Here is a 16,176-nt window from a genome sequence, read left to right as displayed (position 1 = left end):
CAGCTCGTGTCCCCCCCCCCCTTGTGTCAGTGTTGCTGGTCATCTCCTTCTGTCTGGGGGCTTCAGTTGAAGTTGATCCCCTCCCAGGGGAAGGATCCCCCCCGGCACTGCCCTGCCTGGGGGGGGCTGCAGGAGCTGGTGCCAGCCCCGTGCCCACCCCCAGGGCTGAGCCTGGCACAGTCAGCCCAGGGCCAGGAGAACGTTTTTAAGAAGAAAAAGAAGAAAAACAAAGAATCCAAATATTTATTTTCTTTCTCTCTTGTGGATCAGCCACAGCCAGTCCCTGGGGCAGGCAGGGGCACAGCTTGGCACGGCCCTGGCGCCCAAGCAGGTGGACAGGGGGGACCCTGCGAGGACTGGGGGGGGTCCCTGATGAGAAGGGACCCCTCCTGCAAGAGGACTCAGGCTGGGGGAGGCAAAGCCACCCACCCCTCCTCATCCCCCTCCCACCCATCCTCAGCTGGGGGGGTGGTGTGGCACAGGCAGACCCCGTCCTGAGTGCCAGGAGGAGAGAGGAGAGAGGGGCTGGGGGGAAACAGGGGGTGTGGGGAGGGAGGAAAAGAGGTGTGAAGGGGATAAAAGCCCTTTAGCCCCTGCCCTGGGCACGCTGCTGCAGGGCTGTGGCTGCTGGGCTCTGAGCCCCCAGGGAGGGGGGTGGGGGGGTGTATTTAAAAATATGACTTTTCATATATTTTATTTAAAAAATAAAAACACACAAAGGAGAGAAGAAAAAAAAAAACCCAAAAAAAGAACCAAAACAGCCCTTGGGAAGGAGCCTGGTTGTGCAGTTTGGCTTTAGTGCAAATGGGCGCGTTCCTGCAGGCACTTCCCGGAGCTTCCCCCCCCCCAGCACGGAGAGAAACCACCTACAAAGAGTAAAAAACCCCCGGGGAGGGAGGGAGGGGGCAGGGCAGGCGCCTAGCTCTGCCCTGGGCACTGGGGGAGCAGCTGGGGGAGGGGGGAGGAACGACACCCCCTTTCCCAGCCCCTGCCAGCCACAGGCACGGCGTGTTTGGGGGTCCCCAGCCCAGCCCGGGGAGGGGCCCAGGGGCAGCCCCCCCAGCAGCCCCCCCCCGGGGCACATTTAGCTTATTGTCAAGGGGAAAGGAAAGGGCTGAGGGGTGGGGGGGGACACGAGCTCCGTGGTGGGGGCAGCAGGGAAGGGGCCGTGTGTGCATAAAGCTTTTGGGGTGGGGGTGGGGGGGGCCGTTCCCTGAGTGTGGGGGGGCCCCGGGGTGGGGGGTGAAAGGGGGGGGGGCACGAAGGCACCTCGAGTGCAAAATGTGCAAGAAGGAGGGAGCAGGGGCAGGGTCAGTGGAGGAAGCGCTGACAGGCCTTCTTCCAGCGGCACGCCGTGCACCACAGCTCCCGGTTCTCCATCCCGTACACCTTGCGGCACTTCTTGGCCTCCCCACGCGGCCTCCTGCGGGCACAGGCACGGGGCACGGCCCCGGGGGGCGTGTGGGGCACGGCCGTGGCGGCTCACGGCCGGGACGGGGCACGAGGGGATGGGGAGGGCGATGGCTGACACAGGAGGGGATGTGGGGTGATGTGTGACACGGGGGGATGAGGCAGGGTGGGGAGGGTGATGGCTCAGAGGGGTCACACACAGACAGGTGGGGGGACAGACAGGGGGATACACAGACATGGGGGGACACAGAGACATAGGGGGACACAGAGACATAGGGGGACACAGAGGGACACACACAGATGTTGGGGGGACACAGATGGGGGGAGACACAGGGACACACACAGCTGGGGGAGACACAGGGACACACACACACAGATGGAGGGAGACACAGGGACACACACACAGATGGGGGGAGACACAGGGACACACACACAGAGATGGGGGGACACAGGGACACACACAGATGTTGGAGGGGACATAGATGGGGGGAGACACAGAGGGGAGATGGCTCAGGCAGATGCAGGGGGGGATGCCTGGACAGGAGGGGATGCAGTGGGGGTGAAGAGGGGAGATGGCTCACACACACATACACAGACAGACACACAGACAGACAGACAGACAGACACACACAGGGGCGATGTCTCACCTGGGGATGGCGGGTGGTTTGGGTGGCAGCAGTGGGACGGGCACGGCGGGGGGCACGGGGGGCTGTGGGGGGGCCGGGCAGCCCTGCAGAGAGACAACACAGCCCCAGGTCAGGGTGGGGGGCACTGAGGGGGGCTGAGGGTGACGGGGATGGGGGGCAGCCCAGCTCCAGCCCGGCTCCAGCACCCCCTGGCACCTTCTCACCTGGTACGCGTGGTCAGTGTGGACGTGGCAGAGGCTGGGGGCGGCCGGGGGGCTGCAGGGCGAGGGCAGCGCCGGGTCGGGGGTGGGCAGCGCCGGGCCCGGCGGCTCAGGGCTGGGGAAGGCAGGGGGCAGGGAGGAGGTGGGCGAGACGGGCGTGAGGCTGGAGAGCCCGTCCGTCAGCGACTCCACGTCCACGTCCAGCTCCGTGTAGTAGAAATCCTCCTCGCCATCGCTCTGCTCCAGGTCGGCTCTGCGGCTGTGGGGAGCGGGGTCAGGCTGGGGCAGCTGCCCCGGGCCATGGCAGGGGGCACCGGGGAGGGGTCTGGGGGCATCCAGGGGGATCCTCTGCACTTACCCAAGGTGCATGGTTCGGATGTGCTTCTGCATCCCTGAGGAGCTGCTGAGCACTTTGCCACAGCTCTTCCACAAGCACTTGAACATCACCTTGCTGGAGTTCTGCAGGAACATCAGGTTGGCAGCCCCACTCCCAGCATCATTCCCATCCTCATCCTCATCCCCATCTTCATCTCCATCCCCATCTCCAACCCCACTATCATCCCCAGTGCTATCCCTATCCTCATCCTCATCCCCATTTTTATCTCCATCGTCATCCTCATCCCCATCTCCAACCCCACTATCATCCCCAGTGCTATCCCTATCCTCATTCCCATCCCCATCCTCATTCTTATCCCCATCTTTATCTCCATCCCCATTCCCATCCTCATTCCCATCTCTAACCCCACTACCATCCCTATCCTCATCCCCATGCCCATCTCCAACCCCACTACCATCCCCATCTCCAACCCCACTACCATACCCAATGCTATCCCTATCCTCATCCTCATCCTCATCCTCAACCTCATCCCCATCCCCATCCTCATCCCCATCTTTATCTCCATCCCCATCCTCATCCCCATCTCCAACCCCACTGCCACCCCCAGTGCTTTCCCCATCCTCATCCCATCACCAGCCCCAGACTCATCCCCAGGCTCATCCCACCTTCCTCTTCCTCGGGATGGACTCTCCAAAGACGAAGTGTGTGCCGTCGGGCTCGTCGGGGCCGTCGTCCGGCAGCGGGGCGGGCAGGAAGGTGCTGGGGACGTGGCTGGAGAGTGGAGGTGACGGGGTGGAGGGGGTGGAGCGGTCGCTGGGGGGGTCCCAGCTCCAGTCCCCGCTGGTGTTGCTGCTGCTGCTGCAGCTGGAGGACACGGCAGGCGCCTCCTTCCAGACCTCACCGCCCGGCTCTGGCGAAGAGGAGGAGGAAAGTCAGGTCCTGCCACGGGACGCAGGTGGAGGGAGCGGGGAGGGGGGCAGGGACACGCTCTTACCTGGGGCAGGGGTGGCTGGCGGGTGGCCCAGCACCAGCGGGCTGGCAGAGAGGCTGGTGAGCACCGCGGCTGCCATCACCTCGTCGATACCGGCCTTACCCGAGAGCTTCCTGCCAGCGACAGCAAACAGGGGGCTGCAGGGACACCCCGTCCCCCTCTCCATCCCCCACCGAGGCGCCGAGACCCCCCAAGCCCCGGTGGCTGTGGGTACCACGGGGCGCTCCGCGGCGGGGACAGGCAGGGCGACGGTGCAAAGGCACCCACGGGTGCCCCATCCCCTGCGGCTGCCCCGGGCATCACCCCGACTGCAGACCCCCGCTTGAGGACCTGATGTAGCTCCGGGCTTCGCCGCCCGGCAGCGCCTCGGTGCTGCCACACACGGGACGGTCGCTCAGAGCCGGAGGCCCCGGCGCTGCAGACGAGCGGCCAAAGTCCTCCCCTCGCAGCCGGTGGAAAACGCTCCCCCCCTCGCCGGGGCACAGGTTTGGGAGGCGGCCGCCGTCCCGCCGCCGCCGCGGCCTTTACCTGTGCCGGGGCACGGGGATGTAGGCTGAGTGCAGCGCCAGGCACCGCTCCAGCCCGGCGTCCAGCACCCGCAGCATCGCTTCCCGGCGCGCCAGCGGCTCCCCAAGGCGCGGGACGCGAGCCTCGGCTCCCGCGGGCAGCGCCCGGGGCTGAGGAACCTGCGGCACAGACGGCGGGGCGGTCAGCGGGGGCTCCCGGGGCCACGACGAGCCCCCCCCGGCCCCCCCGCGGCGGGAGCACCCATGTGCCAGCAACCGGCGGATCCCTCCCGAGCACATCCCACGGTGGAGGGCCGCGGGACGGGGGGGTGACGGTGGGGCTCCCCCCTGTCCCCGCGCCCCGCCGCCACCTCCCCCCCCCCCCCCCCAAAGTTTGTCCCCGAGCGACGCCATTTTAGCGGAGGGGAAAGTTTCGGGCAGGACCGCTGTCAGCTGTCACCGCCCCCCCGCTTCCAAACCTTCTCCCTCCCTCCCTCCCCCCCGGCTCCCGCCGCCGCCGCCGGTACCTTCGGGGCGGTGCCGCCGCCGCTACGGCCGAGCTGAGGAGGAGGAGGAGGATCGCGGCGGCGCCGGCGGGCGGCGGTCAGAAGCACCGTGGGCGGGCGCGGGGGATCCATGAAGGGAGGAGGAGGAGGGTGAGGGGTGTGGGGGGGTGGCGCGGTGTGGGGGGGTGCGGGGGGAGTGTGCGGGTCGGGGGGGGCGGGGGGGGGGGGGTGTGGTTGGGGGGGGGGCGGCGGCGGCAGCGCGCGCTCCGCCGCGCGCGCGCCGCCCGGTGTCGGCGGCGGCCAAGGCCACGCCCCCTCCGCCTTCCCCCTCCCTCCCGCCTCCCGAAGCTCCGTCGCCATTGGCCCGCCGGCCGCTCTCGCCGTTTCCCATTGGTTCCCCCGAGGTTCGAGCTGCCCGACTTGCCGCCGCCGCGCTAAGCCCCGCCCCCCCGGCAGCGGCCATGTTCGCGCGCCCCGCCCTCAGCGCCCCGCGCGGCCCCCGCCCGGCCCCGCGGCCGCCCCCCGGCCCCCAGAACACGCCCCAGCTCCCGGCTCCCGCCGCTCGCCGGGTCCCCGGCGCTTCCCCGCGGGGCCGCCCGACGCCCGCCGCTCCTTACAAGCGTTCCCGCTCCCCGCCTCCCGCCCCAAACCGCAGCGCGGCTGGTTCAGCTGCGGGGGGTCCCCGAAAGGTTCAGGGCTCCCCACTGAGTTGTGCTCCCCTAAACCTGCGGCATAGCCCCAGCAAAAGGTCCCGCCCCAAAGATTTAGAGCTTCTGGAAGTTATTGGGTTCCCCTCTGAAGGTGCGGCGTCCTGAGAACGGCTGCGGGTGGGGGACACAGCAGCCCCCAGCAGGGGAGGGGTCCCAGCCCCACACAGCCCGGGTCAGTCCTGGCTCACACAGCCCGGGTCAGTCCAGCCCCACACAGCCCGGGTCAGTCCTGTCCCACACAGCCCGGGTCAGTCCCAGCCCCACACAGCCCGGTCAGTCCTGTCCCACACAGCCCGGGTCAGTCCCAGCCCCACACAGCCCGGTCAGTCCTGTCCCACACAGCCCGGGTCAGTCCCGGCTCACACAGCCCGGGTCAGTCCTGTCCCACACAGCCCGGGTCAGTCCAGCCCCACACAGCCCGGGTCAGTCCTGTCCCACACAGCCCGGGTCAGTCCCAGTCCCACACAGCCCGAGTCAGTCCTGCCCCACACAGCCCGGGTCAGTCCCAGCCCCACACAGCCCGAGTCAGTCCCAGTCCCACACAGCCCGGGTCAGTCCTGTCCCACACAGCCCGGGTCAGTCCTGCCCACCCCAGAGCACCCGGGATGGTGGCGCTGGGGTTGAGGTGTTTGGCTCTGGGTGCTGCTGGCTCTGGGTGCTGCTGGCTCTGGGTGCTTCTGGCTCTGGGTACTTCTGGCTCTGGGTGCTGCTGGCTCTGGGTGCTGCTGGTTCTGGGTGCTGCTGGCTGTGGGTGCTGCTGGCTCTAGGTGTCAGTGGCTCTGGGTGCTGCTGGCTCTGGGTGTCATTGGCTCTGGGTGCTGCTGGCTCTGGGTGCCAGTGGCTCTGGGTATCAATGGTTCTGGGTGTCAGTGGTTCTGGGTGCTTCTGGCTCTGGGTGTCAGTGGCTCTGGGTGTCATTGGCTCTGGGTGCTGCTGGCTCTGGATATCAATGGTTCTGGGTGTCAGTGGCTCTGGGTGTCAGTGGCTCTGGGTGTCAGTGGCTTTGGGTGCTGCTGGCTCTGGGTGTCAGTGGCTCTTGGTGCTGCTGGCTCTGGGTGCTGCTGGCTCTGGGTGTCAGTGGCTCTGGGTGTCAGTGGCTCTGGGTGCTGCTGGCTCTGGGTGTCAGTGGCTCTGGGTGTCAGTGGCTTTGGGTGCTGCTGGCTCTGGGTGCTGCTGGCTCCAGCCGCCCCCTGCTCAGGGTTAATCGTTAACGGGCTGAAGCGCTGAGTCGGTGGCTCCAGCAGCTTCAGTGTTGTGCAACTCAAGAGACACACAACTTGTAGGAGAGGCCAGTGCAGGGCTATTGAAATGATCAGGGGCTGGAACACGTGTGTGAGGAGAAAAGGCTGCGGGAACTGGGGCTGCTCAGCCTGGAGAAGAGAAGCCTGAGCTCAGGGGCACTTCAGCAGCACTGACAAGTACTTAAAGGACGGGTGTCAGGAGGATGGGGGGACATTTCTTCTCTTGTCTCCAGTGACAGGACAAAGGGAAACAGGCACAATAAAAGTTCCATTGGAACAGGAGGAGAAAGTCCTTTGGTGCTGAGGTGAGGGAGCCCTGGCCCAGGCTGCCCAGGGAGGGTGTCCAGGCTCCTGAGGAGGTTTCCCAACCCACCTGGACACGTTCCTGTGCCCCCTGAGCGAGGGGAACCTGCTGTAGCAGGGGCTGGAGCAGCTCTGCAGGGGGTACATCTGGGGTGTGATGCTGCATGGGGTGCCGAGCCCTGTACCAGTGCCGGGTACCAGTGCTCCCCGTGTGCATCCCCGTGCAACACCCGCCAGAGCCCTACAGGGCGCAGCATCGTGCGCTGGGCTCCTCCTCGCTCCCTCTTGTGGGAACGGCTCTGTGCACCTTCCCCTTGCAGCTCCGAGCCCCCTCCCCTTGCTCTCACACCCACCCAGACCACGAGACTCGGAGCCACGTTTTGCGATGGATCTTTCATTTGCCGCGCGGTTTTCGAGCCTCCAGCCCAGGCTCCGGCACATTTCCCATCCCCCCGAGCACTGGGCAGTCGTTCTGTGGTTCGAGTCCCGCAGGCAGTGGGGGGACGAGGCTTTTCCTGCTGCTGCAGGTTGTGGAGGTGCTTTGGCCACCCTCAGTTCAGCTAGAGCAGAAGCTTCCTCCAGCCCAGGTGCAGCCCAGTGCCGTGCCCAGCCTGTCTCTCCCCGTGGGAGCAGCACAGTGGCAGCCAGGTCCTGACCCCATGGGTAGTGCCAGCACAGTCCCAGCCCCCTGGGCAGCAGCTCAGCAGCTCTGGCCCTGCAAGGGCATGGTGGGGCTGGAGCAGCCTAAATAGAGCTCCCCAGGGCTGTGGGTGGTGCAGGAGGGACTCAGCCCCCAGAGCTGCAGGGGGGATGATGCAGGGGGGATGATGCAAGGTGGCTGATGTGGGGGCGATGATGCAGGGGGGATGCAGCTGGGGGTGGCAGTGCAGGGCAACTGGCAGCAGGAAGAGCTTGGCAGCACCAGCACCAGCTGCCCCTTGGTATCGGGCCCCGATCTGCCAGGGGGGTGGGAGCTGACTCCTCCGTCTCGAGCGGCTGCGGTTTGGCACCGCAAGCTCTGCCGGGGCTGATGAGCTGCTCCCGGCTCCAGCCCTGCCGCGGCTTCTGCTCAGCGCCTTGGTTTCGGTTTTAACCTCTTCAGCTGCTGTGACGTTGGGGTGAAGCTGCCAAAGGAAGGCATTGGGCTTCCTGCCTGCCTGCCACACGGCTCAGCACAGCGCTGTCACCAACCAGAACACCGTGCCAAGAGGTCAGGTAGCCCCCAGCCTGACCTGTGCCAAGGCACTGTGGTGAAGGGGCCACCAGAACCCACCTCCCTGCAGGCTCAGCCCCTGGGGCCAGGGTCCCAAAGTGCTCGTGGGGAGCAGAGCAGGAAAGTCTGAACCCCTGTGTGCCAGGGCTCTGGGTGCACAACCAGCCCCCCTGGATGTTTCTGGCAGCTGTTGGTGCTGCAGCCCCCACGGGAGCGACTCGGAGGCGAGTGGGCAGCAAGTGCTGTGCAAACACTGCCCAGCTCTGGCCCTGACCCCACACAGAGAAGTTCTGGGCACAGCCAGGGCTTGGGGGTGGCCCAGTCCCATTGCAACAGTTCTTGGTGGCTGCACATCCCCATCCCTGAGGCACAATGCCCTCAGTGCAGGGCGACTTCAGCCTCTCACGGTTACACTGTGCCCAGAACTGTTCTCCCCTTGCAGGAGCAGCACTAGAACCAGGGGTTAGATCCAATAAACCCTTCTTGGCTTTTAGTGGTGTTTGGGAGACATCTGCTCACAGAGGAACCCTTGCCTGTGTGCTGGGTGATGGAGGACAGGCAGCCACCCCGGAGCACAGCCTTGGCACAGGGTTGGCCCCTGCAGCCCCTAACCAGGGACATGGGAGCAAAGCTGCTCAAGGCTTCCAGGGGCTGGACAGCACCTTGCTGTCCCCCAGGCAGCGGGAGAAGGATGGAGCCCCTCAGTCCTGGCATCACCCCACTGCTGAGGGGCCTGATCCCACAGCCCAGGGCCACGGGGATGACCCACAGCCCCACCACCACCACAGCACAACCGGCCCCAACCTGCTTCCCATCGTGGTGGCAGCACCAGCCCTGTCCCACGTGGCCCCCAGCACCTGCAAACTGCTCCTCTCAGGGCATCCCACCATGGACCTGCTGGCACTGGTTGGGTTGGGAGGGGACAGGGACACTCCCAGTGACACCCCATATACACAGAAAGCGCTGGCAGGGACGTGGGCGAAGGGGCTGGTGTGTGCCCATCCCCATGGGGCTCAGCCTGTCCTGGGGGGAACCCCCACCCCAATGGCCTCCAGCTGGGGGTGAGGAGGAGGAGGGGGCTGCTAGAGGTTGGTGATGTACAGCTCCAGCCCGTTGGCCGCCGTCCTGGCCGCCCCTCGCCGGGTTCCCGCCCCGCAGACGTCGCCCACGCTCTCGTACAGGTTCTCGGGGCCACGGGGCTGCCCCACCTGGGCTCTCTTGGCCGCCTTCTTCCAGTTCACATCCACAGCCTCGTAGTCTGGGTCGGGGCCACGGCCCTGAGCAGTCCAGGCTCTGTCACTGATGGACTCGTAGCAGGGGTCTGGGGGCCAGCACCCAGCCTGGGCTCCCTCCTCCCTGCGGGGAGGTGCCCCCCCAGCACCCACCTCCCTCAGGGCCGATGCAGGGACCTGGGTTTTCTTCTTGGTGGCTTTGCAGACCGTTGAGTACATGTCTTCCAGCTGCAAAAGAAGGTGGAGGTCTGGGGGCAACCTCTGCCCACCACCAGCTACCCCTGTGCCCACGCTCCCTCCGGGCCCCAGCTGCCCACAGCCCCTGGGGAGGGTCCTGGCACCAGATTCACCCTGGTGCAAGCCAGGGAGCTTTCTGCAGGGCACAGAGAGCAGCACTGTGGGCATCTCCTGCCCTGAGGGGCTCAGCACTGTGGGCATCTCCTGCCCTGGGGGGCTCAGCACTGTGGGCATCTCCTGCCCTGAGGGGCTCAGCACTGTGGGCATCTCCTGCCCTGGGGAGCTCAGCACTGTGGGCATCTCCTGCCCTGAGGGGCTCAGCACTGTGGGCATCTCCTGCCCTGGGGAGCTCAGCACTGTGGGCATCTGCTGCCCTGGGGAGCTCAGCACTGTGGGCATCTCCTGCCCTGGGGAGCTCAGCACTGTGGGCATCTCCTGCCCTGAGGGGCTCAGCACTGTGGGCATCTCCTGCCCTGAGGGGCTTAGCACTGTGGGCATCTCCTGCCCTGAGGGGCTCAGCACTGTGGGCATCTCCTGCCGTGGGGAGCTCAGCACTGTGGGCATCTCCTGCCCTGGGGTCTCAGCTCCACTGGCAATGTTTCCACCCTGCTCTGAATGCAGGGAGGCAGAGCACTGCATGCTCCCCCATACCCCATCCAGCCAGTGCACCAGCCCCAAGCCCCATCCCTGCCACCCCTCAGAGCTGTACCTTCAGCCGAGGGGCATCACCTGCACCGTCCCAGCACCGCGGGGCCTCATCCTGCACCTCCAGGGGCGCCGTCCTCTTCACCTTCCGCACACAGGCGTAATCGGCCGCGCCGTGCCCGGCCCGGGGCAGGGGGCTCCGGGTGCCAGTGGGCACGGGGGGCACCGGGGCATCCCCCCCCCGCACCGCCACACACTCATACACCGTGTCTGGCACCGGCTTCCGCGCAGGGGGGAAGCGCAGGTTGGAGTAGGTCTGGTCTGGGGCTGGGGAGGCGGCTGGGGGCTCGGGGCCGGGGATCTGGGGCAGCTCCCGGTGCAGGAGGATGCTGAGGCTGGAGCTGTGCAGGGAGTCGGCCCCGGCTGGGGGGGCTGCGGGGCAGGGCAAGCCCAGGCTGGCCGGTCGCTGGGCTGCAGGGACAGGAGAGGAGATGGGGGGGGACACTGGGGATGCAGCAAGAAGCAGCCCCTGCACCGGCACCACAGGTCCGTGCCGGGGTGCAGGGACTTGCCAAGGGTCACCAGCCCCCCTCAGCTCCCCTGGCTCCACGGCCACTCACTGTCATCTCTGGCCTTCACCTGGTACAGCTCGTGCAGCCTCGTGTCTGACTTGCTGAGCGAGCGCAGCTGCGTCCGTCTGAGCAGGGACTGAGCGGGGGCACACGCGGGCTGAGGCTGGGCCCTGGGAGCCGTGTGCCCAGAGCTCCCCGGGGCTCATCCTGGCCCCACGACACACTTACCTCATCCACCAGCTTCACCCCATCCGGAGGGACCTTCCTCTTCCTGCCCTTGCTGTGGGGAGAAGCGGGGCTGAGCCTGTGCCCCTGACCTGCCCGTGATGGGCATCACCGTGTGCCCTTGGCTGGAGCAGCAGCACTCCCCAAACACACAACCCTGCTGCTTCACCGGCCACACAGCAGGGTCCCTGCTGCCTGGGAAGGTCTGGATTGCCTCCTGCACCCCCCTGAGCCGTGCCAGGCACCGCTGGCATCACCCTCAGCATTGCTCATCCTGCCCATCCCGTTCACAGCTCAGCCCTCTCGAGGCTGCTGCTGCGAGGCCGTTGGGAGCAGGGGGTGCAGTGGGGGCTGGTGAGGTGCAGCATCACAATCACCACAGTTGCTCTGGGGCTGCAGCTCAGGACAGGCACACAAGGTCCCCACCTGCAGACCCCAAATGCCCCCGAGGGCTCCCGTCCCCAGCCCCAGGAGGGCAGAGGGCTCCGTACCGTCTGCAGGCAGCACACAGGGCACCCAGGTAGCCCAGGACAGCGAGCAGGGCCAGGGCAGCGCCAGCCGTCAGGAGCAGGGGCTGTGGCAGCCCCTCGCTGCCAGCTGCAGCCATGGGCGAGCAGCTGCTTCCAATGCTGCTGTGGGGCAGAGATCTGGGGAGAGAGAACAGGAGTTGGGGTGCAGCTGGAGGCTTTGGGGCTCCCCATGGCCCCCCACAGCCCCCAGGACTCGCTGGGCACCCACAGTGCAGCCCCTGGGCAGAGGGGCTCTGCGGATGCTGTGCAGGGAGATGGGCACCGAGGCTCCGTGTTCTGGCTACTGCTTTCACCCCCATAGCTCTGCCCAGCCCGTGCAGACACCCCAAAATGGGGCTCTGCCATCCCCTGGAAGAACTGCAGGTTCTGGTTCCTTTTAAAGAACCCCCAGCAGGACTCAAGCTGCCAAGGTGCCGCTGAGATGTTGAAAGAGAGATGCCCAGGGGGGCTGAAAACCTTCTGCAGACACCCCAAAAGTGCCACTGTACCTTCTGGGGCCAGCAGGGGCAAAGGGTTGACTCAGCTTCCCAGAAACAGGGTGAGCTTCAGCCTCACAGCAGCCTCTCCCTCCCTTGGTGGCACATGCCAGGACACCCACCTTCTGCACCCTCTGAAGTCTCACACACTCCCCCTCTGAGCCCTGTCCCCCCTGTGCCATGAGACCGGGGTGTGTGGTGAGCTGCTGGGGGGCCCAGCCCAGCCCTGCCAACCCCAGCACAACGTTCCTGCTCCCATGGGAACCCGAGTTGCTCCCTGCAGGGTCCCAGCACGACCCACCCTTGGGCTGGGGGCTGCAGGATCTCAGCCCAGCAGCAGCTCTTTGGCACAGCCTGACCCCGCGGCTCCTTCCCCACCGCAGCCCCGGTCCTGCCCTGCTCTGAGCTGAACCAGGAGAGCAGAAAACGCCTCACCTGTTCACCACTTTCCTCTGCCCAAAGGAAAAGCTGTGCCTAGCCCAAAGCCAGGCTTTATCCACTGGGAAACGTCCCCCCTGGCCAACCCCAGCAGCGGTGGGGCCGGAGCACGCGGTGCAGAGGCGTGAAGGTGCCGGGGAGCCCCACACAAAGAGCAGATGCCCATCAGGACCCTGCAGCTTTCCTGGGGGGTTCCTGGTGACACCCCATCCCATCATCTGGCTGCTGCAGAACCCCACACCGTGAGCCCAGCCCTGGGCAGACCCCACTCCCCAAACCCCCACCCCCTGTACCAGCGGCTGGAAACGCCTGGGCTGAAGGGAAGGAGGGACAGAGGGCAGGAGCAGAGCAAAGCACGGCTGGAAGAAGCAGAATAAGTGAGGCAGATACCCCCAGGGCATCTACTCACCCTCTTACATGTCCCAATCCCGGTGACAAAGATCAGAGGAGCTCCAGAGCGGAGCCCCCCCGAGCCCCGTCGCCCCACAGCCGGCGGGAAGGGCTGAGCCCAGCTCGGGTCCCACCTTGCTGCCCCCTCCCCTGCGCCCCGGGTCACACGGCAGCATCTCGGGCACAGCTTCACCCCAATCCCCAGCAGGTCTCTGCCCACTTGTAGCAGCCTTTTATCTGAGCTCTTCCCACGACTGAAGCATAACCCCTGGAGAGCAATTACCGCAGCGGGGAGACAGGGAGGTTGTGGGGACTGACTGGGCTGGACAGACTGGCTCAGATCAGAGCTGGGAAGGGAAGGCTCTTCCCTCTCCGACGACGTTTTAATTAGGCAACACGGCAGCCCTGTCTGAGCAACGTTAATTACAGGGATCAGCTGCAGCACGGGCAGCGGCTCCAGTGCTGGCTGAACCTGTTCGGCTCCTGAGAGCGGCGGCAGCACGGGCTGCAGGAGCTGCTGCGTTCCCGGCTGAACCGAGCAGGCTCTGGGGCTCAGCAGAGACGCTTCCAACGAGGGCTGAGGGCTGGGAGCTGGGAATCAGAGCGTGAGCTTCCAGCAGGCTGAGGCAGGCCCAGGGGAGGCAGCTCATCCCACAGCAGGGGGATTGGCCAGCGCTGGACTTTGAAGATTGAAGGAAGAGAGAAGCTTCCTGAACCGAGACGAATACAGAGACAGTGTTGTGACCTACTTTCTGCGGTGCACGAGGTCGGTGGCTGCTCCTGGATGTCTGACCTGTGCTGGGCAGCCCCTGTGAGAAGCCACATCATGGGGCAACATGGTTCTCCCAAAGCTGCAGATCTGAGAGGCAACCCCAGCCCCTGACCCAAGGCACCGAGGCAGGGCTGGGCGGGTTTGCAAGGCAAAGCCTCGGACAGGCTTTCTGCAGGGCACACCAGCATTGCTTGCCAATACAGTTATTGATCTCACAGTCCCGGGGCTGTTCCCTGGGGCAGGACACTCAGCAGACAGCGCTTCATAACCCCACAGTGGCTCTGGAGCCAGGAGCCCCCACAGCCACAGCACTGAGGAGGGAACGACTCCCTCCCCTGTGCCAAACCTGAGCAGGCGGTTGGTTTGTTACTGCAGGACAGGGGAGAGGGGGGAGGTTGTGATTCCTACAAGAGGCACAAATTCTTCAGCTTGAGCTTCGTGAAAACGAGATTGACTGTGAAACGTAGTGCTGCTGCTGCCTGGCCTCTGATTCATCTACCCAGATGAAACCACACAGCGCTGAGCACAGGCCGGCGACAAGAACAACTCTGTGAAACTGCTGAAAGCGTGTTTGCAAGAAACGAGGACAAACAGTGTGAGCTGATTGCCATCAGCTACTGCAGGGAGCTGCAGCAGAGGCAGCTCACCCTACCCTGGGGAGCTGCACTGAAGAAAACCTCCAAAAGAAGCAGAAGTAGATCTCTTGCTTTTTGCTTTCCAGTGATGAAAAGCGAAAGCCCCGTTAACAGCTCGTTAACAGCTCATCAGCCCCCGTAACAGCACCAGAGCTTTGGGCTTTTCTGTTGTCTCAAGTGACAGGACAAGGGGTAATGGACACGAGCTGGAACACACACAGTTCCACTTAAGGAGAAAGTCATTTGGTGCTGAGGTGAGGGAGCCCTGCAGAGCTGCCCAGGGAGGGTGTGGAGGCTCCTGCTCTGGAGGTTTCCAACCCCACCTGGACACGTTCCTGTGCCCCCTGAGCCAGGGGAACCTGCTGCAGCAGGGGCTGGAGGAGCTCTAAACATCCCACCCCACTACTCTGTGATCTGCCTTAGACCTGGGCTTGCAATTAGTAAAGAGCATTTCAAACATGGGGCAGGAGACTCAGCCCCTTCACGGGTGTTTCTGCACTCAGAGGGGGAGATTTCAGGGTCAGACTCTCCTGGGGGTGTTGCATTAAGAAAGGATCAACTGCATTTCTCAACAGCAAACCCCAAAGTCACCAGGTTTGGACACGAGCTGCTCATCTCAGAGCTGGAGCTCAGGTGCTGGAGGGGCTTTTGAGGGAATGGAGATTTCAGCCCTGAGTGACCCTCCTGCTCACACCACACTGCTCTGACAGGGCCAACATCACCTCAGCACTTCACTTTCCTCCTGCCCTTCCACAGCTGCTGGAAACAAACCCACCTGGGCAGAGAAAAGCACCTCAGAGCAGAAGCTGAGAGCTTGCTGGGGAGGTTTGCTGAGGGGCAGGACAGCAGCAGAGCCCTGGGTGCTGCCAGACTCCAAACCACAGGATGGGCCTATGAAGGGGACACGTTTTCCTGAGAATCACCTGCCCACCACTGTGTTCTCTTGCCACAGCTTCAGTGGTTTTACATCATTTCAGGTCAGCATTTCAACGGCCACACTCTTTCAAGCCTCCTGGCTCAGCCCTTCCACACATAAGCAAAAACTCTCCTCCTCCTCCTCATGAGACAACAGGAAATCTTTCTGTTAAGCAAAAGCAATGCCCCACACCTAACTGAACAATTCCTTTGCCATGGAAGGAACCTGTTCCCCACCCAAGCCTTGGATTCAAGCCATGGGACCCTGACAGCATTGCCAAGCACAAGCATCTCTCTCCCTTTTGAAGCCCAGATGCTTCCTGAGGAGTATGGCACGGCACACAAGAGCTCACAGCTCTCCTGGAGCAGCAGCATGGCACACAGAGCTCACAGCTCTTGGAGCAGCAGCATGGTGTGGCACAGAGCTCACAGCTCTCCTGGAGCAGCAGCACAGAGCTCACAGCTCTCCTGGAGCAGCAGCATGGCACACGGAGCTCACAGCCCACAAAGCTTCACCCAAATGCTTCCCCACAGCAGCCCTGGGAGCAGGAATCCTGCCTGGCCAGCCCAGCGAGCTGCAGCACCCCCAACACTGCTGCTGGTTCTACAGAGATGAGGGGTTTGAAGGTCCTTCCCAAGCCCTGGATGAGCTGCAGACACCCAGGTTTGCCAGGCAAGAAAGAAGCAGCACTTACTTTGCAGGAACTCAGCAGGCAGCGAGTGTGAGGTGGGGGCAGGCAGCCATGCTCCCTGCTGCCAGCCAGCCCGGGCAGCCTCTCCTTCCTCCTGCTGGTATTCCTGATCAGGAGCTCCCCAACAGTTCAACCATCTCCACCTGAGCTCTCCTGCTCCTCTTCAGCTCCTCCTGGAGCAGGAGCATGCAGCTGAGCAGGCAGCACAGAGCAGGGCAGAGCTGGTTTCCTGGCTGTGCCCCGGGGGAGGTTGGGCTCTCCCCGCCCCAGCAGCTCTGCAGCACCCTCTGCCACCCCCCTCCTGGGGCTGTCTGCTCACACAGCAACGTGGGGAAAGGATGGCCCAAGGGACA

The 16,176-nt window shown here is 64.7% G+C and overlaps 2 protein-coding genes across 2 annotated transcripts; both read right to left on the bottom strand.

Moving 5' to 3' along the window:
* Positions 1 to 229: 229 nt before the first annotated feature.
* Positions 230 to 4,779, bottom strand: SLC2A4RG (SLC2A4 regulator). The gene is made up of 8 exons (XM_062009404.1): positions 4,619 to 4,779; positions 4,114 to 4,271; positions 3,589 to 3,698; positions 3,260 to 3,504; positions 2,616 to 2,716; positions 2,261 to 2,516; positions 2,058 to 2,140; positions 230 to 1,423 (listed from the first exon to the last, which is right to left on the bottom strand). Exons 1-8 carry the CDS (start codon positions 4,727 to 4,729, stop codon positions 1,312 to 1,314), a joined length of 1,176 nt encoding a protein of 391 aa, XP_061865388.1. The 5' UTR covers positions 4,730 to 4,779; the 3' UTR covers positions 230 to 1,311.
* Positions 4,780 to 7,243: 2,464 nt separating this feature from the next.
* Positions 7,244 to 16,043, bottom strand: LIME1 (Lck interacting transmembrane adaptor 1). The gene is made up of 6 exons (XM_062009064.1): positions 15,827 to 16,043; positions 11,467 to 11,622; positions 10,979 to 11,030; positions 10,799 to 10,886; positions 10,243 to 10,649; positions 7,244 to 9,524 (listed from the first exon to the last, which is right to left on the bottom strand). Exons 2-6 carry the CDS (start codon positions 11,580 to 11,582, stop codon positions 9,147 to 9,149), a joined length of 1,041 nt encoding a protein of 346 aa, XP_061865048.1. The 5' UTR covers positions 11,583 to 11,622; positions 15,827 to 16,043; the 3' UTR covers positions 7,244 to 9,146.
* Positions 16,044 to 16,176: the final 133 nt, after the last annotated feature.

Source organism: Colius striatus, chromosome 16 (genome assembly GCF_028858725.1).
Source record: "Colius striatus isolate bColStr4 chromosome 16, bColStr4.1.hap1, whole genome shotgun sequence".
NCBI lineage: Eukaryota > Metazoa > Chordata > Aves > Coliiformes > Coliidae > Colius > Colius striatus.
Note: the sequence above shows the minus strand (reverse complement) of the source record. Positions and strands in the feature narration are given on the sequence as shown.